At 40.4% G+C, this 25,599-nt stretch overlaps 4 protein-coding genes and 1 long non-coding RNA gene across 6 annotated transcripts; 2 read left to right on the top strand and 3 right to left on the bottom strand.

Annotated features, from left to right (window-relative positions):
- Positions 1 to 86: 86 nt before the first annotated feature.
- On the bottom strand, positions 87 to 2,052 carry isca2 (iron-sulfur cluster assembly 2). Its single transcript, XM_031278793.2, has 4 exons — positions 1,812 to 2,052; positions 1,420 to 1,600; positions 758 to 873; positions 87 to 661 (listed from the first exon to the last, which is right to left on the bottom strand). Exons 1-4 carry the CDS (start codon positions 1,871 to 1,873, stop codon positions 487 to 489), a joined length of 534 nt encoding a protein of 177 aa, XP_031134653.1. The 5' UTR covers positions 1,874 to 2,052; the 3' UTR covers positions 87 to 486.
- A 911-nt stretch (positions 2,053 to 2,963) lies between these two features.
- Positions 2,964 to 6,518, top strand: LOC116035603 (NPC intracellular cholesterol transporter 2). The gene is made up of 5 exons (XM_031278795.2): positions 2,964 to 3,080; positions 3,362 to 3,465; positions 5,048 to 5,155; positions 5,255 to 5,427; positions 6,339 to 6,518. Exons 1-5 carry the CDS (start codon positions 3,064 to 3,066, stop codon positions 6,423 to 6,425), a joined length of 489 nt encoding a protein of 162 aa, XP_031134655.1. The 5' UTR covers positions 2,964 to 3,063; the 3' UTR covers positions 6,426 to 6,518.
- LOC118493735 lies at positions 6,475 to 24,932 on the bottom strand. The gene is made up of 3 exons (XR_004895706.1): positions 24,922 to 24,932; positions 11,193 to 11,199; positions 6,475 to 6,849 (listed from the first exon to the last, which is right to left on the bottom strand). It is a non-coding gene; the product is annotated as an uncharacterized LOC118493735 (long non-coding RNA).
- LOC116035606 (gsk3b interacting protein) lies at positions 7,783 to 10,196 on the bottom strand. The gene is made up of 3 exons (XM_031278800.2): positions 9,946 to 10,196; positions 8,408 to 8,653; positions 7,783 to 8,320 (listed from the first exon to the last, which is right to left on the bottom strand). Exons 2-3 carry the CDS (start codon positions 8,648 to 8,650, stop codon positions 8,162 to 8,164), a joined length of 402 nt encoding a protein of 133 aa, XP_031134660.1. The 5' UTR covers positions 8,651 to 8,653; positions 9,946 to 10,196; the 3' UTR covers positions 7,783 to 8,161.
- Positions 10,066 to 24,569, top strand: LOC116035541 (autophagy-related protein 2 homolog B). Of its 2 annotated transcripts, none has more exons than XM_031278664.2 (43): positions 10,066 to 10,291; positions 10,971 to 11,382; positions 11,496 to 11,658; positions 11,811 to 11,963; positions 12,054 to 12,156; positions 12,455 to 12,617; positions 12,701 to 12,880; positions 13,007 to 13,103; positions 13,224 to 13,388; positions 13,527 to 13,678; positions 13,925 to 14,036; positions 14,513 to 14,756; positions 14,856 to 15,018; positions 15,154 to 15,246; positions 15,362 to 15,550; positions 15,725 to 15,998; positions 16,083 to 16,191; positions 16,268 to 16,469; positions 17,018 to 17,160; positions 17,480 to 17,637; positions 17,779 to 17,954; positions 18,064 to 18,211; positions 18,403 to 18,605; positions 19,075 to 19,155; positions 19,281 to 19,387; positions 19,475 to 19,567; positions 19,671 to 19,741; positions 19,831 to 19,907; positions 20,001 to 20,171; positions 20,271 to 20,403; positions 20,494 to 20,693; positions 20,783 to 21,012; positions 21,097 to 21,214; positions 21,326 to 21,517; positions 21,595 to 21,696; positions 21,796 to 21,874; positions 22,652 to 22,862; positions 22,952 to 23,021; positions 23,109 to 23,191; positions 23,356 to 23,477; positions 23,701 to 23,855; positions 23,953 to 24,102; positions 24,208 to 24,569. In XM_031278664.2, exons 2-43 carry the CDS (start codon positions 11,221 to 11,223, stop codon positions 24,436 to 24,438), a joined length of 6,228 nt encoding a protein of 2,075 aa, XP_031134524.1. In that variant the 5' UTR covers positions 10,066 to 10,291; positions 10,971 to 11,220; the 3' UTR covers positions 24,439 to 24,569. The 2 variants fall into 2 exon arrangements, with proteins under 2 accessions (XP_031134524.1, XP_031134522.1); XM_031278662.2 differs by having other exon boundaries at positions 18,061 to 18,211.
- Positions 24,933 to 25,599: the final 667 nt, after the last annotated feature.

The following is a 25,599-nucleotide window of genomic DNA, read 5'->3' as shown; positions in this document are numbered from 1 at the left end:
ATAAGGAAGTGCATCATGTAAGTGCAATAGAATATATAACATCAATTTGCATATAAAACACTGAAATAACTAACAACAGAAATATCTGAAATTCACTCGGTTTTATTTTAGATGAAACAAATGTAATATAGCTTAGCTCTTTCCAAACATAGATATGGCCTATTTACATATTTTACACACAAAGGCAAATATAAGCACTGCATTCTCTAACACCTCAACTGAGCCTTTGTTTTGCTTAAAACACGACAGATTACAGTTGAATATTGTGAACTCAGCTGTTAATGAGCACTGACTGTCACCATCTGCAAAATAGCACAATGATTAATCGTTACCTCAATCAATTCAAGTAGTTTCACACCTACAAAACCAGTAGTTAGAATGCATTATGTTGAGATGTGTCTATAATATTTTCTTGTATTTTGTATGTGTGGACCTAATAAACTGGTAAACCGGGTTATTAAATAACATTGAAGCAGGGAAGTAGGGTCATAATTTGACAGAGAAGGAGCTGCCACAGGAGCAGCCATGGTCGGCTTGAGGATTCTTGAGCACGAGGAAGGTGGCGCGGATCAGCTCCTGGCTGAAGTCCACAGTGGCTCCTTTCAAAAACTCCAGGCTGTCCTGATCCACAATGATGCCCACTCCTCCCTGCTCAAACACTCTGGACGCAGGAGAGTTGATTGGATTAATAGATGATAAGGAAACAATGAAGCCAGTGTACAACAACAACTTGAAAGCTAGATTAGTAGCAGTTTACCTGTCATCTTCATTCCTGTTACCATCAACAGAAAACTTGTACTGGAACCCGGAGCAGCCTCCTCCCTCCACATGTATTCTCAGATACTCGCCCTTCACCATGATTTCCCCTAGTCTCTGGATTAAAGGGGGGCATGACCATGATGAATAAGGTGCTAAGCGCAAAATAACACATTAATTGACACTGTGGCTGCATGCCAATGCCTTTTACCATAACATGGTTCTGTTAGATAGCAACAATTTTGCCAAACAACAATTTACACTTCAGTGAGTCAGAATCCAATTAAAATATTTTGGTCTTCACAATCAAATGCCTAAGATGTAGAACCCGTATGTTTATGCCCAATATTCCCCGTACAGTAGGACTCTGATCTGACATAATGGAGTTACATTAAAAATGTAGCTGCTCCAGTGTCAATACTGTCTCAGATGGGGGATAAATTAAATGTATGAAGTTTTATTTACATATACTGTATGTCTAACACTATCTGCAATATATCCCAAGCAGCCTCATGTATAGTTTAAGACCTCCCTGGCATAGACTGTATATACTGTCTATGCTCCTTGGCTTTCCATACTTGTATCGAAACTGCAAACTCATCTTTTAAATTGAATTTTCAGACATGAAAAGAGTATGACGCTTAATCATGTTTATCTGCTGACCTTCACACATGACTCAGTGAGATTCACTTTATCTTCAGCTGGATCTGACACAGCTGGCTTCTCCTGGGTTGAGGCGCTGCTGAAGCGCTGAAGCCTCGCTGTGTAAAGGGCTGGCTCGGTTTTTTGGGGAAGTCGATGTAACTGTTGGCTCACACAGAGGTTGTTCAGAAGAGTAGATGCCCTGCAAAACATTTGTTAAGACCAGTTCGCATGACAACAGGTGAACACAGTTAACGTTACGAGCCCTAGTGCTAGCTAACGTTAGGTAACGTTAGCTAGCGTTAATGCTAACGTTAGCATGCTAACTGGCAAAAATGTTTTTCTCCCCCCCAGAGAGATGGTTAACAGTAAGTTTATGATCCCTAATGAGATATGAGATAAATTAACGTTACCTTGAAAGGCTCAATACTTTTGACTTTGACGCAGTCATCATAGCTCCTCTCAAGAATGACATCTTTCATAACAAATGTTGGTAACTTCCGCCCCCAGCCATCGACGAGAGAAAGATCGCACCTTTATTGGCTGAAATGGTTTCTGTCAAATAGATACGCCCAGAGTGGTACAATACGGCCATTTGATTCGTCCATTTACCTGCAAATCGATTCGCGAGGTTTGTCCAAAATAAACGCTCCACCAACAGGATCCACCAACAAAATATTTATATTGAGGTTAATATTACAGATGACAGATGTTCGTGCATTGCCAGAGGTTTAAATCTGAAGAAACGCCTACTTATCATAGTTGTTATTCGCCCGCATTTTAGCCTATCAGGAAATCTCCCCATCCATGGTGTGAGACCATGGATGTATTAGTGTGAGTCCCCGCCTCCTGTGCTAGAGCCGAAGTCACGCCCTTCTACTTCAGGCCAATGGGACCTATCTTTCGAAAAAAATATGAACGAGGGTCAATGGAGAGATAATAATTATTTTTTTATCCCGTTTGAATTGAGCCACGGATTACAAATATGATGTTCGTCAATTTAGAAGATACTTTTTCAACCGAAGAAAGTCTCAAGTTTATTGTTAAACTGTTGAAGTATAAGACTGTGAAAATACGTAATTAGAAAGACTACACACTTCAATGTCGCATGGATGACGTCTCGCTGAAGCTACGATGTCTGTGTGTATCGTACCGGGGATATAACGTTACTCAAATGAGCAGCGGGTCTCGCTTGTTCTTTTGCTTATCTGCTGAAAACACTGTACTGGATAAAACACATCAGGTACGATGATGTTACATGTGTTGTGGAACAGAACTAAGCTAGCTAGCTAGCGAGCAAGTTGAGCATCAAGCTAGTGTCGTAAATTGTGTGAGACGAGAAGTGTAGTTCACTGAGCGGTTTCACACAAAACTAAGTGGTACTATGACAAACCTACTGAAAACTGAGACTTTCTTCGGTTGAAAAATTATCTTTTAAATTGACGAACATCATATGTGTAATCCATGGCTCAATTCAAACGGGATAAAAAAAAGAATTATTATCTCTCCATTGACTCTCGTTCATATTTTTTCCGAATTAAGGTCCCATGAGGTCCACCGGAAGGGGCGTGACTTCGGCGCTCAGGGAAATAAAAGCATAAAAAGTGAGGCGGAAGCATAGACAGTATATAAGAAGGGCGGAAGTCGTTCTCACTTCGGAAACTGATGGAAGCACTTCAAAGGTATAGCTAGTTTGTTAATTTATAGTTTCTTATATGTACTTGTACTAGACTAATTAGAAACTCACTGTGTTCGTGTTGTTTACCATGGTGTCAGGTTGTTGATGAGTGTTTCTTCCTCGTTGTGTTAAAATGTATAATCACTGCTGCTGACGCTACACAAAATAAAAAGTCATATGATCTAACACTTTCAGCTGACTGCTCTGAGTCACCCTGTACTGATGAAGTTCTCACAGAGATAAAGTTTACTTTTCGGTTGCGTAATGGATATTTACTTGTTTTAGGATCACTCAAAAAGAAAGAAACATGGATGTCCGTACTGGATTTATTGTTTTGTTCTGCCTAATGGGATTCACCTGTGCGGAGCCAGTGAAATTCATTGACTGCGGTAAGTTTCACTCGACCACAATGAGAACATTTACATAATTTACATGTTGTTTGTTAAACGGACCAATCGTTGACTTTTTAGTACTTTAAATGTAATCCTATAACGTTAGTCCTAAATCCAGAAATGTTAAATCTACAATAATATAAAATTCAGTTCCATTTTATTTATAGTGTCACAGTTATCTTGGGACACTTTACAGATGGAGTAGGTCTACACCACATTCTATAATTTACCAAGACCCCCAAGAGCAAGCATTTGGTGTGACAGTGGCGAGTAAAAACTTACTTTTAACAGGAAACCTCGGACAGACCCTGACTCTTGGTGGGCGTCCATCTGCAAATGTGTGACACTAGACATGTTACCTAAACGTTTAATTGATTATCAAAATTGTTGATAATGTTCTGTTAATAGACTTTGACTCACTTACTGTTTTAGCACTACTCATGCCTGGATCCACATATGTTCCACAGATGTCATCACCTGTCCTGAACACAATATATTTATCATATAGAAATTACCAACTCCCACATGTGCTCATCTTTGTGGTTTTTCAGTGATTAATTAGGAGTTTTCTTAAGTGGACAGAGATGACACTTAATCGTAAGTGATTTTTGTATAGTACTTCCCTGAAGATGGGGGACTCAACAAGCTTTTTAAAAAGAGGAAGCAGTAGAGTCTCATATGTAGAGACCCAACAGTGACCTACTGATGACATCATCAGGGTTATTTTTTTCACACTTTGGAAAGCTTCCTGCAGAGCGAAAGAAGAGATTAAATCTGAGTAGGACTCATCAGCATAGTGCCCCTTAATTTGGCATCATTACTTTTTTCTGTATGAACCCACACCATACAGCCATGAAGTACATACAGTTTGAGTATGATTGAGTCAAATGGTTTTGAAATCACTTAAAGTAAAAATATATGATTAGTGAGGTAATCCATTCTATGAATGCCAAAATTAATAATCTACCAGAATACTTTCAGATTGCATGCTTGTCCAGCAAATATTTTACTTTTCCACTATTTTCCAAGCAGACAAAATTTGTTTAGTTATAATTGTATGTTCCTGAGCATCTGTTTTTAGCACTGTGTGCAAATAGCCTGCCTTGAGAGCTCATGGAAATGTCCTTGTATGCTTAAAATATTTGGCCAGTAAAGTTTGATTCTGAAATCAAAACATGTTTAACACAACAATGTAGAAGCGCTGCTAGGTCTTTGTGGTGACCCCATACAGGTACTCTGTAAACATTAAAATGCCTTAATTTTACATGACAATATGCATTTATTTTTTTGAATGCATATTGCCATGTAAAAGGCATTTTATTGTTTCCACAAACCCTACAGTGTTCCTTGGATTGTGCAATGAGCCCTTCACAAGATGGAATAAGACCAGGAATGTCTATCATGACATTGTTTTTTTTGTAATTCTTTCAGTAAATGTAATCCACGACAAAGATGTGTTCACTAAAGCATGAAGCAGCCAGTTGATTTACTATTTTACTGCATTGTTTATGACAAGTTGAGATGGCAGCAGTGTAACCTTTTTTTCAAGACTCTGTTCTTTCCCCATGTTTCTCTCCAGGCTCCTCTTCTGGCAAAGTGGCCATAGTGGACATTAACCCTTGTGCTAGTCAGCCATGCCAGCTACACAAAGGACAGTCCTACAGCGTCAATGTGACATTCAACAGTGGTAAGGAAGTTTTATTTTTGAGAAATACTTCTCAACAGTCAGAACATAAATGCATATGATTTTAAACATTTGACCCAACTGTCATGTTTTCTGTTGTAGCTGTGGTGAGCCAGACGAGCACAGCAGTGGTTCACGGTATTATTGCTGGAGTCCCCATCCCCTTCCCCATTCCCATAGAAGATGGCTGCAAGTCTGGAATCCAGTGTCCCATCCAGAAGCAGCAGGTGTATCACTATGTGAACTCTCTACCTGTGAAGACAGAGTATCCTGCAGTAAGTATTACATGTGACATTGGCAACTCCTTGTTTTAAGCTGTTTTCTTTTAATGTAACCCAAATAATGAAAATATAATAATCTGCAAATGGCTGCTGCAGTGCCAGTCTCCTATACTGGCAAGGATTTTAGCATTTCTTTGCTTCAAAACTAGCTTGGAAACTGAAGATGACAAATCAACAACGATTAAGAGGATAATTTTGTAATGCGTTTAATTTTGATGTAATGTAAGCAAAGGTATTTAGATCTTTAAAAGCATCAATACCACAGTGTAAAAATACCCCATTACAAGTGAAAGTCCTGCAATGAAAATCCTACAAAGGTATGCAAGTATTGTAAGCAAAATCACCTAATATCAAAATTAAAAATGGTCCCTTTTTTGACTATTTTAAATATTATTTGTATTAGTCTGTACCATGAATCACATTTTATTAGATTGTGTTTTGTATATAAAACTAATTTTTAAATTAACTACTAGCTACCGAATCAATGAAGTGGAGTAAAATTGCAATATTTCTTTAGTTTAAAATTGTATACAATAATTGAATAAATGTACTTAGACGCATTCCAACCCTGGACATTAGGCAGTGGTGTTTACAGATTCTTTACCTTCAGTGATATCTAATCAGCCGTGTGTGTCAAAACGTAAGACCAGAAATTAGGCAAATGGCATGACTTGTCTTGTTTTACTTGTATTGGAGTCTGCATGACCCACATGCATATCTGGACAGTTGGACTGATAATGAAGTGTCAGTGTTGCATGAGAAATGTTCTATGTCCCCAATATATTTATTACTGTCTCTGTAGACGGTCGGAGGCGTTGTTTGTTTAAAAAAAGATGTCCTTTTGCATGTTTGACTTCCTCAAACCTTTTTTTAAAACTTAATGAACCATTCTTCTGCATTTCTAGATAAAGCTGGTTGTGGAGTGGGAACTAAGGGACGACGACAAACAAGACCTGTTCTGCATCAGGTTTCCAGTTCACATTGTGAGCTAAGCTAGCAACACTACAGTACCTCTCTGACAAGTGTTTGTCTTTTTTTTTTAAAAGGGATTCAGCTTTGAGTAAAAACCTAAAGAATGTTAATGATTCTAGGTTAAGATCTAATTTTATTCATTCTGTAAATTGATTTTTAAGATGTATGTCTTTCACTAGTTTGCAAGACTTTGCCACACTCGCACATCTTGAATCCTGAAATAAACGGCTGCTTTTTGCTGTGACCTACCTAACAGTCTATCTCACGAGATGCAGATGTTAAAACCAATGTGGTTAATATTTGTGTGAATATGATCTGAACGACATTCCGCTACAATGCAATTGTCTTGTCTTACTGACTGCTGTGTACTCAGAAAAGGTACATACTGTACTTCTTCTTTACTAAAACATTTGTAACATTTCTTACTGGCCTTGTACCACTAGACTGTCATTGGATATTTTAAAATGAATATGAAAATAAATTCTAATAAAGAAATTTAAAATCGACTCTGTACCAAAGCTGCATTATGTGAATCAGATATGAACAATGAGATTTATTTATTTTTAGTAAAATATCTGCTAAAATTACCGTTATTGCAATTTTCATCTTGAACGTACGTGTCGACACACTTGTTGATACTCATATACATACATGACATATCATGATACTCATGATACTGTAAATCACAGGCAAACTTAATGTCCCTAAAATCAGCACTTGAAAGCCCAGCAGTTGAGACGGAACCAACCTTTTCCTTGTTTTAAAGTAAGTTTCTTATTAGTGCTCAGCCTGGGTGCGCCTGCTGTCAGACATTTGTAGGTTGTTATTCACGAGGTAAAAAAAGAAGACAGACATCATTCTGAGAATTTATTGGTCTGAGCAAAGGCCAGCAGAAAAGAATTACAGTACGATTGCAAAAGAAACAAGTTTTCTTAAAATACATTTCATAACACTGACGTAGGAACCAGGTCACATGTACAATAAACCAAGATTTTGAAGCAGCTCTACAATAAAAGCTTGAAATGCAAGCTTGAGTTTCAATGCAGTATGGAGAAGTAATATCTAAACACAATTAACTTGATAATTGGTATTGTATACAGTGCTAGCTTAAACTTTTCAAACAAGTTCCATGTGAAATGTCAGCCCCACAAAATACCTTATCTCACGTCAATACAAAATAAGCTAACACAAGTCAATGTGTTTATTTGTACTTTTCTAACCAAAAGTCAGTCATTAAGGCAGTATGAGTTGAAAGAATATAGCTTTGGTTCTTTCAGACACTTGCTGAATAAAAACTAGTTGGTTGTATTTGAGCAGATATCGGTCGTCAGCTGTAGTGCAAGCAGGGCAGAGGGGGAAACTTGATCAATAATTCTATAACGTGCTGCCTCTTTCTCCGATTTATTTTGATGAGTACAAAAAGGTGCAGAATTTTCAATGTACGCAGTTACAATTTTGTATCACACGGAAGCTGGAAGATCTTTCCCCAGTAAAGTCAACAACACAGTGTTGCAACAGCCCTCATCCAGCCAATCCCTAGCAGTCACTAAAGTTGAGTAACTAACATGAAGTAATTCAATGATAAAGCAGTCGATAGGGCAGGGTACCCCTTATTGTAGTGGTAGCTAGGCAGGTGGATGTCACATAAGGGGCTATAATATTTGACCAGACTTGGTTCTTATTGGCATATAGCCAAATACACCAACATCATCAACCTCTATTCCACTTGTCAACTTATGCAGCATCTTGGTCATTCTTATTGTCCGTTTTGCTTTAGCCTCTCCAGACGTTGGAGCAAAGCATTCCCAAAGGCTTCTCTGTAACCTGGACTTAGCTTGTCCAGAAGAGAGTAAACAGTCTCATGATACTGGGTGTTCAAATCCTCATCCACTTGATCGAAGGCGTAGCCCACCACCTGTTTGGTAGAATGGTTTATGTAAAACATGCATACAATGAGAAATAAAACAAGTAATCATTGTGCCTCACTTTTGGTGCATCTTACCCTTAGTCCTGCCTCTGTGAGCTCCAGACAATACCGGTTTCCCTCTCTTGTTTCCACGTTTATGTAGGCCACATCGGACACGCTGTTGAGACTTTGTGACACATGCATTTCAGCAACGGCAAAAAGTACGTCATTGACCACTGCTTCTGCCTCCAACATCATGTCCTTGACGTCACCAAGCACAACGCAGTCCTCATCAAATGAAGAGACGATGGATTCCTCGGGCTGGCAGTCTATCTCCATCCCCTGTAACAACAACGTTATTGACTGACTCAGCGAAAGCCCAGATGTTATCATAGAGTGTAAAAAATGTTTTTATTACTTTTACAGTCTATGGATGTTACTGTATGCTATTAGAGCTTGCTGACTGGCACAATGATATAAATAGTTCCCAATGTCCACAATCACTGAGTGCACTTCAGAAACCATGCAGTTAACTGGGACTGTGTCAGAACAAGCAGCTCTCTACTGCCATGGCAACACGCTACATTAATTGGACTACCTGTTAAGTACTATCTATAATGAGACATTAGTAAAGTCTTTTAAACTACACCTGTAGCATCATCAAACTTTCAAAATATATAATACAGCTTTAAGCAGCATTACAACATTAGCAGCAGGGTTGTGATTCAGCTGCAGTGATGCTTCCTAAATGCCCATTATCTAGAGAAAAAAAGGAGAACTGAAACAAACATGCATGTGACTGTTCTGTGACCTTTTTAGGTGCAAAGTGGACTACTTTTATATTTCACAACCTTTATGTGTAGTTGACTGTATGAGGAAAAGTCAAAGCAAATAATGTTAGGAACTTACCCAAATTAATATGTCATTAACTTCCCAAACTAAATATACACAAGTGTCAAACAGATACATAGGTATTTCCAAACCAAGCTGTCAAAAAATGAAGTGGAGTAAAAAGTATATTTCCCTCTAAATTGTAGTAGAGTGTACAAATATTAAAGTACCTCAACTTTGTACTGAAATGCAGTTCTTGAGTAAATGCACATAGTTGCTTTCCATCACTGCCAGTATTACACACATATTATCGTCCACAACCCACGTAATAACGTGTTAATTTCATAGACTGTATAACTAGGTTACGGTAATTTATACAATTAAAAACATCGACATCACAGCGACACCCTGCGGATCAACTGTGAGTTGCCTTCGTGTGTTAGTGGCTGAGGCAAAATAGAGCTGGTTACTCAAATGTGTGAGTTTCACACAAATGTTATAATTCGGCTAAAAGATGGCTAACATTTGCAACATGTTGTTGTAATGAAGTCTATCATTTTTGAATGTTAGAGTCAATGTTTTATAAGACTCAGAAGTAGTAGCATTTACTTGCTGCCCGTGAGGTTGATGCAATTCTCGGCAGGGATGCAAAACTCGGCACAACACTGTTCTCTCACACTGTGGACCATAAACGTATTTCAGTCTGCATTTTACATATGATTTAATAACAGGGCTGTACGTTTAATATGAATATGTCACTATAACAACTTCTAACCAAACTGCGTGCATTTTCATTTTCTTACCTCCTCGGTGGTTGTGTTCTTCCGGCTTGTGGAAGCTTCCAGCCAACTCGGAGCTCTCCGGTGGACAGGGTTCAGTCAAATGAGCGTTACCTATCTAATAGATAGGTATCTGCTGAGCCTCAAATTTGTGGATTACCAGAGACTGAAATCACATGAACGCACACCCTATTTCTAGTTTATCTGTTTAGTGTCTAAATAACGAGCTAAAAGAAATATTGACCAAATGAGTGTGCCCCAATATACACAGATCCGCCATGTTATGACGTCATTGTCTAATCCCACCCCGGAGTGTGTAGGCTCTGCTGTGCGGAGTCATGAAAGTGTTTGTAAACAACTCAGACAGAAGGTAATTTAACAGCTGCACTGATATCTTCGACTCTGTTCATTTACTTGTGCGTGTATGACTATTGCGCTAGTGTCGATATGTGAAGTGTTTTTGTCAGTGTATATCTCACGTGTGAGGGTAGCTAGATAACTTGCGAAATGTTGGATTTTAGGGTTAGCTAGCAATCTAGCAAGCAGTATCGCAACAGCCTTTTAGCCAGACGCTAGCCGGTTATGCTAATGTTGCCTCAATCTGTAGACAGGAGTGGTTCATAACGTCGCTAGCCTTGCTAGCCGGCTAGTTAGCTAAATGACATGCCTTTGTCTAGCTAGCTCAACTCATCTCCCGTTTGTTGACTACGATGACAGCTCTGTTTAAGTAAACATAGCTAAGGGTTGCTATTGACTAGCAAGTCTGTGGCATGCTAACAGTTATTTCGCAAGTGCGCTTGGCTTGTTTACGCAGGCTCTAGAATAGTGGTAAATGTGTGCTTAGGATAACACTAACGTTATCTGTACATTTTATATTGCACTATATTATAATGCTACTGAGGAACAATTTAACTGTCTCTGTCTTAAACTGACGCATTAATTAAGCTTGTTGTTTTCGCCTGTGTTGTAAACATTGTGTGTGTTAAATCTAATGTGTTGTGTCAAGTGTCAAATTACAAAGGGGGAACCATATGTGTGTGTTTCTGTAGGAGCAGCAAACTGGAGTCGGACCATTTCCCGCACATAATCCTGTGTGTCAACACATCCTCCAAAGTGTCCCTCATCTTGCGATGTGAATGGTGTTTGAGCTCACGATTTCTCAATGTATTTAAGTCGACAGGATGACACAACTGTAACACCAGTGATTAATTCATAGCTGTCTAAGTAGCTATAGCATTCCGGTTGCAGAACCTTAAGATCCCTTTCATTACCTGTGTACTGTTCACCTATTGAGTTAAGATGCCTTGGCCATTTTCTGAGTCCATCAAGAAGCGGGCCTGCAGATACCTCCTGCATCGGTATCTTGGCAACTTTCTGCAGGAGAAGCTGAGCTTGGATCAGCTCAGTTTAGACCTCTATCAAGGCACTGGATCACTTGCACAAGTACCATTGGATAAATGGGTATGTGTAGTGTTACCTTTGTGGCAGGAAATACAACTGATTAGTTTATTTTGATTTAAACACAGAATCTGTATGAACTAAAAGAGGCTTCAGCATTATTTCTTGTTCCTCAGTCACTCAATGAACTCCTAGAGACGGCAGATGCCCCCTTTGAGGTCATCGCTGGGTTCATCCAGTCAATTTCTCTAACTGTTCCATGGGCAGCTCTACTTCACGAAAACTGTGCCCTAGAGGTCAAGGGTTTGGAGATGGTGCTCAGACCAAGACCAAGAGTGGGTAAGGACAGGCTGCATTATGTGCCACTACAACACCATGTTTGAAAAGGTTTTAGATAGGTGGAAACGTGTAGTCATTTTGTAACATTAAAAAGTTGACAACTGATTTTACTAAAAAGTCAATGACCGAGTCACCACTGGCTGTTCCTTCAGCATCTGGCACCGAGCCCATGTACTGGTCCAGTTTCATGACAAGCAGCATGCAGCTTGCCAAAGAATGTCTCAGCCAGAAACTCACCGACGATATGGGAGAGAGCTTCCAGCCTTTTGAAGGATTAGAGAAGTTTGCAGAAACGATAGAGACAGGTACATTATATCTATACTGTTAGGCAACATATAAAGAGGTTTACAAGCCTAGTATTGTGTAAGGTAATCTTTTAATTTCCTATCTTGCAGTTCTGAGAAGAGTTAAAGTGACATTTTTGGATACTGTTCTCAGAGTTGAACACATTCCAGAAAATTCAAAAACTGGAATCGCCCTTGAGATTCGAATCAAAAAGTAAGTTTTGGACAGTCAATTTCCAAAATATTCTAAATATTTTTCAACATCAGAATCTAGTTAAAAGCCTTCATCCATTATAAGTTTTCTTTCTTAAATCTATAATCCATCAGAAAGGAAGAGACATAGATAAGGGGAAGCAGAATATTTTTAATAATTGAGTTGTGGATAGTAAAAAAAAGGGCTGCAGCTAAATGTATAGAAGATGTCCCAAATATGTAGTACATGCAGTAAATTAGTTTTCACTGTCATACTGCAGGTCCTTGTCAAGCTAATTGTGTTCTGTCGTTGCTTTCAGGATTGTTTACTGCGATGAAACAGACGAGGAGAGAGAAAGTGTGAATGTGCATCAGCCAACCACATTTGCACATAAAAACTTGCAGATGGAAGGCATCACTGTATTTTGGGATGAGTTCTCAGATGTGTCCCGTGCTGGTTGTAAATCTTCACCCACTCCAACGGTTGGTGTAGCAAGCCTTTACAATTTGACATAAAAAAGTTGTATGTATCAGACTTTTAAAAAGATATTTCTCTTATTTTGCAGGAAACTGAACCAAAGCTCTCCCCTAGCTGGAATCCTAAAATAATATGTGAGCCTCATCCCCAGTTTACAGAGCCCGTATCCTCTACAACACCCTTTGAACCTGTGCAGGTCGGGAGCCTCAGTGGTAAAATTGAGTTGTCCCTCACTCTAAAAAACAACTTGGCTATGCCTGGAGCAAAGGTAAACCAAGCATTTCTTATCTACAAAATATTATAAAACAAGAAAAAAATCCTGATTATTTAATCAATATTACGAACTAGGGGTAATTGCTATTAACCAGCTTGTTTTTCATGCTTTGCTTTTCAGCTGGATGTTGTTGGACATATTGATACACTTATTATTCTGTTGTCCCCACGGCAAGTTCATCTTCTTCTGGACTTGTGTGGAGCTTTCTCTGGTGGAGGTGAGCACCCCTCTGTTGATAGATGATAGAAGAATATTTGGATCAAACAGGGTAAAAATGTCACCAAATCAGTTACTTAGAAGTAGAGTGAATAGAGTATTTCTTATTCTTTGTGTAAAGGTGCACAGGAATGGGCTAAGGATAGAAAGAGCCGACCCATACAGCAAGAGGATGAGTATCGCCTCCATATGGAACTGAACCGCTGTCTTAAAAAGGATACCGCTGTGCCAGGAATGGACCCCGACCTCTTTGAGAGCCAGACCACCAGAACTGTGTCTAGTCGAGGTTGGACTGAAACACTATCCCAGAACCCCTGACCTTTCAGAGAAACCAGATGTCATGGTTACATCTATCTAATGAAATGTGTTCTTTCTTTGTCCTTTCCTTTTATTTTATTTTTTAACCCATCTGTGGTTGGTGCAGATGATGTGTTCTTTTCCATGGCAGACATGGACATGTCTCACAGTTTGTCATCCCTTCCTCCTCTGGGTGAACCACCTACCGTTGACTTGGATTTGTCACTCAATAGTAACTACTCTGCCTCACCAGGAGAATCTCCCACTGGAAATGCAACAGTAAGTCTTCACCTCTTTGACTGCAGTCATAAAGACACATTGAAGTGTAAGGTAGTTGAGCGTAAGAGTTCTCAGTGGTCTGGTTACTCTATTAGGCATGTCAATGTACAATGTAATTTAATCTTTAAACTGACAAAATTAGGAGGTATATTAATGATGTGTGTGGGTGTTTTGGGTTTGTGTGGTAAAATTCTCCCAAATGAACTGCTGTTGTTACATTATCTGGCATCATATTTGTGTTTGTAGGCTCTGTGGGATGATTACATGGATGTACCACGACAAAGAGAGAAGCAGACTAATGAAACTCCCATCCAGTCGCGGGATTCACAACTCCCTCAAAAATTACTGAGACAGACTTGTAAGTATTACAACATATCTATATATTTTTATTTACTTTACCATGTGCTTAAGAGTGTGCAGGTTTTTATTCCAAGCATATCTTCCTGAGTAGTCAACAACATGTCCAGTAGAACTTTTTTGTCCCCAGAGGGGGAATTGGTTGTGCAGCAGTGACAACAGTTGTAACACAAGATCAGTAACGTATTTATTGTTAATTATAAAATACAATTAAAAAAAAAAAAATACATGTGAAAAAATGTGGTTTGGGGTTCAAGCTGATATTACCTTTTCCTCTTTGAGTTCAGCAGTGAGATGTCTGAGAGGAGAGTAGAGCTTTATCTGTGGTTGTAGATATGAAAATCAGTGAAATCTGCTGGTGAAGTGCTTGTCTATATGAAAACCTACCAACACTCAGCCCTGTGTTGCACATGGTTATCATTTCACCACAGTGAAAATGAAGCATCTGTATGTATACCTGCCATTGTTGTATTTCAGCCCATCCATCCAAAACCCACGGTGATGAGTCAAGGCCAGAGCTGGTGTTAAAGTTAACCCTGAGTAGCCTGGCTGTCTCAGTCCTCCATATCGACCCGCTGCCACCACCAGATGCCACTCCCAGTCCTCTTGGCCCCATGGCTGCACACTTCTTCAGCATGTTGGGCCCCGACCAGCTCGCCCCAGCTGCTTTCCTTCAGTCTCGGACAGTGTTTAACCAGGCTTGCCCCCATGACCATCTCAGGTGCACTTTTATTTTTTACTTATTCCTTTTGTGGCAAGATTATACTTGATTTATCATTTAAGTGTTTTATGTCTGTCTGATCGGGGCTTATATTTGCAGGTTTCTGGGCCAGGGCCTGAAGATCAGCTATGAGCACTCTCAGGGATCCAGCCTGCGGACTTTCAGTACTGACGTCTCCCTGAACCAGATGGAGTTTCTGGAGTGTCTGTTCCCCTCTGAGGCTGTCAGTGGTGGCTCCCAAAGAGGCATTCAGTACACTGAGGTTAGAGTCTCAAGCCTGAGCTAAGCACATTTTGCACTGTGCTTTGTTCGGTTAAACTTAGTTAAACTTAAGCTGAAAGTTGCAGCTGGCATGACTTTAAGAGTGTTTTTCACTAGTCACTCTGTCACACCTCAGCTCCTGACATTTGACACTACTGCCAGTGCCGATGCGTCGCTTACCACCTGCCTTCACCTGCTTTACAAACAAGCTGAGCGCAGAGGCCCTCAGGTAACAGCATTTATTAGTTCAGTATGAAACCACAGCACTAACACCTAACACTGAAACACATTATTTGTTCATTGTCAGGCTTCTACTTTAGTCAGCACTTTGGTTTTCTGTGCAGGGTGGCCAGGTTCGCCTTAGCACCATTCCCAGGAAAGCTGAGATCCAGGTGGAGCTGGGCCCCGTGCACGCTGAGCTGGACATCAGCATTGTAGACCGTCTTAACTCATTGCTACAACCTCAGAAGCTGACCACCACAGAGTTGATGGCCTCCCACATGTACACATCCTATAATAAACATGTCAGTTTGGTAAGGGTGTCCCAAGAACTACTAATTGAATATTTAGAAATATGAATATAATGATATGTCACAATGGTATGATGATTGTAGCCTAGAAAATTATTGTCACACCTGATCATGTAAATCGCAGCTCTACAACATGTATATTATCTAACTCTTTGTCTCTTTAAACTCATTTCACAGCATAAGGCCTTTGCAGAGGTTTTCCTTGATGACAGCCATACCCCCACCAACTGTCATGTATCGCTGACTGTCAATGCTCCTTTGCTGGGCCTTGCAATCCACTTCCCCATCCCTGACCTGCGCTCAGATCAGGAGAGGGGCCCTTGGTTCAAGAAGTCCCTGCAGAAGGAAGTACTCTACCTGGAGCTGGAAGACCTGGAAGTGAAGACAGAGTTCATGGGTGGCAGCTCTCCTGACCAAACCAAGATGGAGCTCACATTCAGGGAGCTTATTGGTATGTGGTCGAATGGAGAAAAAAAATCTAAAGTTCCCTCTGAAATTTTTTTATATCTCTTTAATTGCTTTTTTTGTTGCACAGGGAAGTTTCAGGAGGATCCAGATCAACCAGCTGCCCGGTTCCTCAGAGTGTCCCACACCATGGATGGAGACATGACAACATCTGAAAGTGTAAAATTCGATTGGCCCAGGTAAGTTAATCCAACCAACCTCAAACTGATCTGTCCACTCAGGGCCACCTCTCAGTGATATTGACTCTTTGAGCAGGGTTGTGCTGAAGATGAACCCCACTGCAGTCCACTCGATCCTTGAGCGGGTGACGGCTGAAGATGACGAAGGGGCTGAAGACCATTCCCTTGAAGAGGAAGAGGAGGAAGGGGCTGCCCATTCACTGAAGGATGTGTGTGACTTTGGGAAACCAGAGCCATCGCCCTTTTCGTCGCGAAGGGTTATGTATGAGAATGAAGAGGTAGGTTATGGCCAAAGGGCCACATTCATCAAAAATGTAAATACACAGCCAACTACTGTATATATTATTACGTTTCTTAGTCTTGAAGTGCAGTATTTTTGCTTTAAAACATTAAGTAAATGCACTGGAGCCTAAAGCAACTGCTTAATGTATTGGCTTAGAAATGATCTAGGTGTATGAATACCACCGGATTGATTTAAGTAAGTCTGCTCACTTTATAAAACATCATCTCATGTTCTCAATTTGGACCAGGGGCATTTATAACACATGCTACCAATGCACAGATATGCTTGATCTTAGGAAAACACCACAATTACACTATAAAAAAATCTTGCAGCATACGTATTTCCTTATATTTGGAAAAAGTTTGAAAATGTTTGAATTGCAGTTCTGATGGCATTGGTCCAAAGAAGGTGGTTTTGTGCAGGTGGATACATTTGCATTCAGGAGCGATGGTATCCTCTGGTTGATGTATTATAATGTACAGTATGAGAGATGCATAATTATGCAAACAGCAACATGAGCACTGCTTTGCATTTCAACTCCAGATGATTATCCCTGGTGATGTTGCTGAGATGACAGAGTTCCAGGAAAAAACCATGAACAACTCCCGCTTCATCCTTGAGTTGTGTTTCCCCAATGTGCAATTAGTACTCCCCAACAAGGCATTTTATGAAAAACTACACAACAGGTAACAGATTTGTAATGTGATCCGAAATGGCAGGACATGTTTGTTAAAGTTTTACAGTAGGCCAATAAGCAATAATAATAAAGCAATTAACTTCTGAAACCTTTTCACATGTATAAATGTGTTTTTGTAGCACCCTGTTTATTTGTTTGAATAAATGCTATATTTCAGTTAAAACAGGTCTTGTTGGCCGCCAGGATAAAATGTTTGATTGGACTGTCAAAATGAAGTGACAAAAACTGTGGTCATACCCATAGAGGATGTGATAAGATACTTAACCCCTACCTATTCCATACATAAATGCATATTCTCAATATTTTAGGATAAACAATGACCTGCTGCTGTGGGAGCCCACTGCTCCATCTCCAGTGGAGACGGTGGAAAGCATGCCATATGGAGTTGGACTCTCTGTCGCCAGTCAGTTAATCAACACTTACTCCAAGGACAGCTTCAGCCAGTTTCGGTCTACTGGTCCCGAGGGTGAGACGACAAAAAAAACATTTCCCATGATTTTGCATCGGTCAGACTCTTAGAATAGTAGTAGAAATGTCTAATGTGAAGTCATGTTTAAACAACCAGCAGCTTGTCACTTCATAGACATGCTTTGTGTTGTGCTTACAGAGGATACCAGTGGCTCAGAGGAGGAGACCATGCACTATTACTCTCCTGCATCGGACCTGGGCCCCAGGTCTCGCAAAAAGAAAAAGCCCAGAGCCCAGAGCAAGACCTCCCAGAGCCTGTTCTCTGTCATCATCAGTGTCAATCATGGCCTGGTGGCTCTTCAAACTAACGCTAAGGTAAACTCTCATCCTTTTTGATATCACTATCCTCACACGTTTTATTCAGACATTCCTAATATCTTGTTTTATGGATAGTGGAATTGAGTTTCCATCTTTCTCCCAGAAGGAGGATAAAACTGTACTGAAAAACAAACATGGCGAGTTCTGGCTGGAGGTGAAAAATGCTGTGCTGTTCAGTGTGACGCAGTACGAAGGCTATAAAGACCAACACTACATCTGCTTCCACACCAGTAATATTTGCATGTATCATCAAGGTAAACAAACTGTACATATTAACTAAAATGTTACTCTTATGCTGTTGTGTGTCTGTGATATTTGGTTATAATGTGACTTTAAAATATGGGGAGTACTACTATTCAACCATACTGTGTCTACATCACTGTTGTGATGTCATTCATGTACCTATGTTTCCTTCACTGATGTCTCACTCTGTTAATCTGCTCAGGACTTGTGGATGGAGGCACCTCTATCTCAGAGGTCAAGTTGCCATACAGGACACATCCCCACTGGTTAGAGCCAACCATCTACCAATCGGAGACATCTCCTGAGAGATCCTCAACACCCTCGGAGGGTATTGGTCTGGAGGCCCGCAGCATGGTGTCTGTTGCCGTCAAAATCTCATCACAGAATGCAGAACGCAATGTCAAGGTGGATTACAGAAATCACTGACCGTGACTGGCTTTTGATCACCTTGGTATAGATTCTCTTGTCTGTTGAGCTGTGCTTGATTGCTAGGACTCCACTCAAATGAATCCATGTAGTTAAAACCCTAGAGTGGCTATGAACAGGTCAGTGAGTTGTGAGCAGTTTCACACACTCGATTTTCAGATTGTTACATTTGAATAGTTTTTAGAGGCCTTAAAATGTGAAACTACCCAATATTTCACAAGTAAACAATGCAAAGATTGTAGAATTTTGTGTAGCAGAAGAGCTTTCTTATTCTGTAAATTAACTGTTAATGACTTCTAACCCCCAGGTTAGGAAGGTGGTTTAGTGTTTCAACCACATTCAGTCTACATTCCCCTTATTAGACAGATAGATAGTCAGTTAGACATCAGTCGGCTTATTTTTTGTTTTCTGCTCCATGTGACGATGTGTGCCTTTTTTTTTTATCCAGGAATTTCTGGTGGCTGTTGGAGTGAGAGGAGCCACACTCCAGCACAGAGTGGTCCCACCTGGCCTGGGCTGGTATGACCAGGTAGGTCAATATGGAGCTACCACTTCACTAACTTTTACACAACCTCCTTTATTCTTTTGCCTTCTCCTAAATGTAATGCCATAAAAATCACACATGTAATCTTAATGCCAATTTATGTGCAACAGATTGTTGACTTTCTGAATGTTTCCGATGAGCCTGTGTTGGGTTACGCCCCTCCTACATCTGTCACCACCCTTCATTTACACCTGTGGAGCTGCTCTCTAGACTACAGGTAAAATAGACTTCAGACATCCCACTAAATAATGAGTTATTTGTCATCTGTGTGTGTATTCTAATTAGTTTTTTTTTTTCTTGACAGACCCCTTTACCTGCCACTCAGATCGCTGTTAGTTGTAGAGACTTTCAGCATCTCCAGCAGTGTCTCTTTGGACCTCTCTTCGTCAACACTCAGGTATGAAAGGGCTACTGGTTTTGCTGATGCAAAATTGAGAGATGTCATTGCAATTGAGCTATAGAAAAAGTTGTTCTTGCTCAGTATAAAATGTTGTGTACAGGATCATTTTGGACGAAGCGGCTCTATTCCTCTCAGATAAGACTAACGCCGTCTCTGTCAATCTAGCGCGAGGTAAGTTGACTTCAGTGAGGATTTTAATAAACTGCTTGAAAAGTTTAAATGTAGTTTTGACCAATGGTCGCTTTTGTTTTTTGTCACAGACTATGTCCAAGTGGTAGACATGGGAACGCTGGAGCTGAGGATTACAGCTGTCAAACCTGGAGTGGATAGAAAGTTGGTAAGAGTTTTCTGTCTCTAAAGGACATTTATGTTTTTAAACGTTTTCTCTCGAAAATAAGGTTGAATTTTTGATTTGTCTCTTGGGTGATAGTCAGAGCCCAGATTTGAGCTGCGCTGTTCCAGTGACATTATTCACATCAGAACGTGTTCGGACTCCTGTGCCGCCCTCATGAACCTTATCCAGTATGTAGCCAGCTATGGAGACTTACTGCCCCCTGCAGAACCAGAGGCAAAGTACAGCAGCACTACACAAAGAACCAAGGTCAGCAGTGACACCAACAAGAACCAGTGTTACATAGCTACAGTAGGTTTGAAAACTCTGCTGGTCATACATGTTTAGTTTGAGTGTATTTTTGGACAGGCGGAGTTTCCTAGCCGGCCCACATCTCAGACCCTACTGCTCGCTGAGACTGAGCAGCAGATGTTGCAGGATCTGATGAGTGAAGCTATGGAGGAGACTGATGGGCAGCATGCACCAGGGCTGCAGCAGAATGGTGAAGACTTTGTTCAGTAACGATTACAGTTTTAGCTCCATGAATGATATAACTTAACTAGATTTTATACTTTTTTTCACACATCTATAGGTGCACACGAGGTACGGAATCAAGACCATGACCCGCCTCGCTCTGACCTATTCTTGTTCCCGGATGAGAGTGGGGCTTTTAACCAAGATTCAAGCCCCACCTACCCCATGCTTCACTCTCCTCTCATCACTCCTGTCCCTAACCCGACCCAAGAGACGGACGACTTTTGTATCCTAGAGACACCAGGTTCCAGAGGAGAGGTCAGGAGATGCTCGTTCACACAGTTATGGCTACGTAACAAAGACACTGAAAACCTGTGTTGGCTCACTGTAAGTGATATGTGTTTCAGGATCTTGATCAGGAGCCAGTGGTAAAGCAGCTTACCTCAGATCCTGTGGAAATCAGAGATGATTACTTTAGTCAGCCTCTATATGGGAGTGATTCTAGCCGTGGAGCCATGAACTTTCCCATCCCAGAGGTGCGCTACCTCATCAAGGAGATCTCCGTCATTTGGCACCTTTATGGTGGAAAAGACTTTGGGAGTGCTGCTTTCACAGTCTCTCCTGCTAGAAGCCGGGGGTGAGCCATTTACTATGTAACCTTTAAATGTGCTCAAAGGTGAAACACACTTGTTTAATTGTTATGCTTTTCTCTGCCTTGCAGGTCTACGCCCCATAGCTCCCCCTCTCAAACTCCAGTCAGACAGGCCAAGGCTTCAGGCCATGCAGGAGGTGGAAGAGGAAGGAACCCGGACGTCCTGATGGAGATACAACTTAGCAAGGTAAAGTTCCTCTTCGTCTGGAATAACTGTTTATTACTCTCATACAGATCACATAAATACCTTCAGTCATTTTTTCATCATTTACCAGCTTTTCTTTCGCCTTTTCCCTAGGTGAGATTTCAGCATGAGGTGTACCCACAGGCCCAGGTGGCTTCTGGGCCAGCGACGGATCAGCCTGTATCCCGGCAGGTGTTTGTTGTACAGGACTTGGAGATTCGAGACAGACTGGCTACCTCACAGATGAACAAGTTCCTCTACTTGTATTCTAGCAAGGAAATGCCCCGAAAAGCCCATTCTAACATGGTGAGGAAGGCAACACACTCACATTAACCAAGTCAAGTCTTGGCCTTGTGTAACTTTTTGTGTGCTTGTGGTCTTAGTTGACAGTTAAGGCACTGCACATGTGTCCTGAGTCAGGCCAGGCTCCCCAGGAGTGCTGTTTGCGTGTTTCCCTGATGCCTCTTCGCCTCAATATTGATCAGGTAAAAGACTTTGATACATATAATTCTATCAAAGATGTGTATCAGCATCCCTCAGTAACATTTAAGTGACAGCCTTGTTTTTTTGGGTTTTTTTTTAAGGATGCACTGTTCTTCTTGAAGGACTTCTTTACCAGTCTTGCTACCGAAGTCGAGTTTTTTTCACCGCCTGCTCAAGAAGGTAAAAAAAAACCCAAGTAGATCCGACCAGGCAATCTGATTGGTCAACTAGACATTTAGAACGTGATTAAATCAGCATGACAGCAACTCGTGCTCATCACTAAAATATTACTGTGCCATTTCCATGGCAACATTGTAACTTCCAGAGTTGGGTCAAAAACTGTTTTTGAAACATTTTTATTCATGAAAATAAATCAAGAACCACACATAAGAACTTGAGCTTAACCACTGCTTTTGCAGAAGCTCTCCAGCCTATTTATCCATCCATCTTCTTCCGCTTATCCGCAGCCTATTTATATAAAAGTGATTTATCAGATAAAATGAGTCCTATTTTTACAAAGCTTTTGAGTTATTATAAATGTTTGGATCACATCAGCCGTGCGGGTGAGTCGGTGACACCATGTTAAAAATAGCCTACATGTAAAGTTCACGGACGTAGTAGCTAAATCTGTTCATGTTTCAGCAAATATCTTAGTTAGAACAATATTCAGCTAGCAAGACAGTTTTGTGTTAATAGCTATGGTATTTATTGTGTTTGGAAAATCATACGACCTCTACAAAGCATTAATGTTAAATCAAGTTGGCTGGCTGACTCGGGAGGGACTAGAAATAGTCTCTGTTGCTTTTTTTATTTTGAGAGTGAATTGCCCACAATGTGAATAAAGTTTGATTATATCTTTTATTTTGTTGGTAACTGTTGCATGTATAATCGCAATAATCATTTAACATAACCCTCACTTTCAAATACTGGCTCCTAATATGATATTTTGTTTTGCAGCTATATGTGTTTCCACAAAAAAAGCGGCTGCCCCAGAGATCTCCTGCAGCTTCTCCAAGCACGCTGGCAGCAGCCAGGACCCGGCCCCAATCATCTCAGTGCCTGCTCAGAGACGTTTGAGCCACAATGGTTTCTCCACATCTGGCAGGGAGGAAGTGAATGATAATGAAGCCTCTGCTCCATCCTTCACAGACCAACCAATCTTCTTTAGGTCAGCGTTAGATGACTAAACAATGAATCCCCTTTTGAAGAAATAATAACTGCTTGTTTGTGTTTGGTAACGTTTTCTTTTCCTAACAGGGAGTTTCGATTTACCTCTGAGGTTCCAATTCGCTTGGATTACCATGGGAAACATGTTGCAATGGAGCAGGTACATGGTCTAGGAGGGCAATGTATGTATTGTATCCAAATTATTTCAATTGTGCGTTGTGAATGATTTATGACCGCTCTGTTTCAGGGAACATTTGCAGGGATCGTTATCGGGTTGACACAGCTTAATTGTTCAGAGTTGAAACTGAGGCGCTTGTGCTATAGACAAGGGTAAGTTTATCTCAGTAACTTATTATTTAATATCTTGGATTCAGCAAGTAATAGAGCAAATTTCTTTTGCACACCATAATACATGATGTATCTCTATAAAGTGTTTGATACTTGCAGAGCACCAATAATCTTTCCCAGGAAACTAATACTTGTCTGTATTTCAGATTATTAGGTGTGGATAAGTTGTTCTCCTATGCAATAAATGAGTGGCTAAATGACATAAAGAAGAACCAGCTTCCAGGACTACTGGGTGGTGTGGGACCTATTCACTCTCTGGTACAACTAGGTGAGTACAATAAATGTTCTGAACTCAGTCACAGGCTTTTAGGTGTTACATTTCAAAATGTGCTTTAATGGTTAACATAAATGATAAAAAACACAAATTAAAACAAGTGATATAATGAGCTAGAGTGTCTACTGCTTAACTTCGACATATACATTTTTCTTTCTCTTCATTATTTCTTCTCTTCGTTTCCCAATATAAGCCATAACATGAATGTTCTGCTCAGTTCAGGGATTCAGGGACTTGGTCTGGCTCCCGATTGAGCAGTACAGGAAAGACGGTCGTATAGTCCGTGGGTTTCAGCGCGGCACTGCCTCCTTTGGAACTTCTACTGCTATGGCTGCTCTGGAGCTCACCAACAGGATGGTGCGGACCATCCAGGTAAACTCATCTTTCCACCGTTACTACAAAAGTCTGTATTTACTACTAATGCCTTCATGAGGCATCAGATAAAGCTATTGTTGTGTGTCATTTTTAGGCAGCAGCTGAGACGGCCTATGACATGGTGTCTCCAGTGCCTGATGAGAGAGACACGAAGAGAATAAAACGGTTCTCCCATTACGGACTGGCTCATCAGCCCGTTGACCTGAGAGAAGGTGTAGCCAAAGCCTATACTGTTGTAAAAGAGGTAAACAACCCTAAAGCTAAAATGACCAATGTTTTCACTTCAGTGGCATTAATGGGAAGAAACTCCTTTTTTGAATGAGGATTTTGTGGTGTTTCCATTCCACAGGGTATTACAGACACAGCCCTGACCATCTATGACACAGCCACCCGGGAGCATGAGCAGCGTGGGATGACGGGGGCAGTGGGTGGAGTTCTCCGCCAGCTGCCACCAGCAGTGGTCAAGCCACTCATTATGGCCACTGAAGCCACCTCCAATGTCTTGGGAGGGATGAGGAATCAGATTCACCCTGATGCACGCCAGGAGGAGTCTCAGAAATGGAGGCAGGGCGAGGAGTAATTCTTATTGCCATATGGTACCTAAAACCATGACTGCAGAAGCAACCGCTAAAAAAAGATGTTTTTTTTTTATGAGGAACATCTCAGATGTGCACATACAGCCCTGGTGTAAATAAAATACTGTTCATCTTGTGGCAATTTGAGCTACTATGATTTAGCTTGTCAGCTTACCAGTTCCCTCACAGTGCCTTTATGGTTATCAGCATTGTTTAACTGTTTGTTTAATCAAACGGATATATGAAGAGTGATGAATTTTTGAGCCACATATTGTCTTTATGTGGATTATGTTCTGTTGTAAGATAGACAACGGCATTATAAATATAAAATCATTACAATGAAGAAATAGGCTGTTGTCTCATGAGGCGCAGCATTTGTGTCATTCTCAAGCAGCTCTGTTTACAAGTTGTGTGTGGTTGCATTCTTATTCTACTTAGTGTCAACACCAATATTATAGGTGTAGTGACCCTTAATTTATATAACGTACTGTAAGTGGGCTTTGTTATTTACTGTAAATATTCCTAATGTGTAACATTTCATGCAAATATAAGATAACTGAGAAGTGTAGAAACTGAATGTGTTACAGCTGTGTAAAGTTCTGTTATCAGCACTTTAAGTGACTGCTCCAATGAATGACAAATGGGAAGACTACCCAAGTTTAGTTTCACAATTTTATTTTGAGCTCTGATCAATGTTGTGTAATTTTCATAAAAGCTGCTGTTCTGAAAAGCTGCTTTTAAAATGTAAGAACAGTTTCAAATGTTTAATTGTGTTGGTCTGCCGCTCACATTTTCAATTAGTTGGCACAAACTTGATGCAAAGTCTTATTATCCTGCACAATTGATTTTTTTAAGTGTATGTTTGACAATTGATATTTGGCGTGATATGCTGTGTTGCAGACATTTGATTTTCCCATTTCTTGTTTATATGATGTGGACAGGATAATATTTCTTGTACATAAGTGTACAGTTGAATTTGTATTAAAAGCATGAAAGGGAAATAAAAACGGTTACGCCATAGTAGAGTGTGATTGGGTTGGTATGATTTTTACATTTGAATGTAATGGACTTAGGCATTTCAAGCTTAGGTCTGATATGGGAGATTTTGCCACACAAAAAAACAAATTGTTGCCATTGATTTTCTTTTTCAGGTATTGTTTCGATGA

This window comes from Sander lucioperca, chromosome 18 (genome assembly GCF_008315115.2).
Source record: "Sander lucioperca isolate FBNREF2018 chromosome 18, SLUC_FBN_1.2, whole genome shotgun sequence".
Taxonomy (NCBI): domain Eukaryota; kingdom Metazoa; phylum Chordata; class Actinopteri; order Perciformes; family Percidae; genus Sander; species Sander lucioperca.
The sequence above is the reverse complement of the archived record's forward strand: the minus strand, read 5'-3'. Positions and strand labels throughout refer to the sequence as shown.

Coding starts and splice junctions, on each gene's coding strand:
- LOC116035541 (XM_031278662.2), top strand. CDS start 11,221: ATGCCTTGGCCATTTTCTGAGTCCATCAAGAAGCGGGCCTGCAGATAC. Junction 18,606..19,074: donor ATGCAGAACGCAATGTCAAG/GTGGATTACAGA, acceptor TTTTTTATCCAG/GAATTTCTGGTGGCTGTTGG. Junction 21,013..21,096: donor TCTCCTGCTAGAAGCCGGGG/GTGAGCCATTTA, acceptor TCTGCCTTGCAG/GTCTACGCCCCATAGCTCCC.
- LOC116035606 (XM_031278800.2), bottom strand. CDS start 8,650: ATGGAGATAGACTGCCAGCCCGAGGAATCCATCGTCTCTTCATTTGAT. Junction 8,321..8,407: donor TCACAGAGGCAGGACTAAGG/GTAAGATGCACC, acceptor TCTACCAAACAG/GTGGTGGGCTACGCCTTCGA.
- isca2 (XM_031278793.2), bottom strand. CDS start 1,873: ATGTCATTCTTGAGAGGAGCTATGATGACTGCGTCAAAGTCAAAAGTA. Junction 874..1,419: donor TCACTGAGTCATGTGTGAAG/GTCAGCAGATAA, acceptor CCTTTAATCCAG/AGACTAGGGGAAATCATGGT. Junction 662..757: donor AACAGGAATGAAGATGACAG/GTAAACTGCTAC, acceptor TCCTGCGTCCAG/AGTGTTTGAGCAGGGAGGAG.
- LOC116035603 (XM_031278795.2), top strand. Junction 5,156..5,254: donor CAATGTGACATTCAACAGTG/GTAAGGAAGTTT, acceptor TTTCTGTTGTAG/CTGTGGTGAGCCAGACGAGC. Junction 5,428..6,338: donor TGAAGACAGAGTATCCTGCA/GTAAGTATTACA, acceptor CTGCATTTCTAG/ATAAAGCTGGTTGTGGAGTG.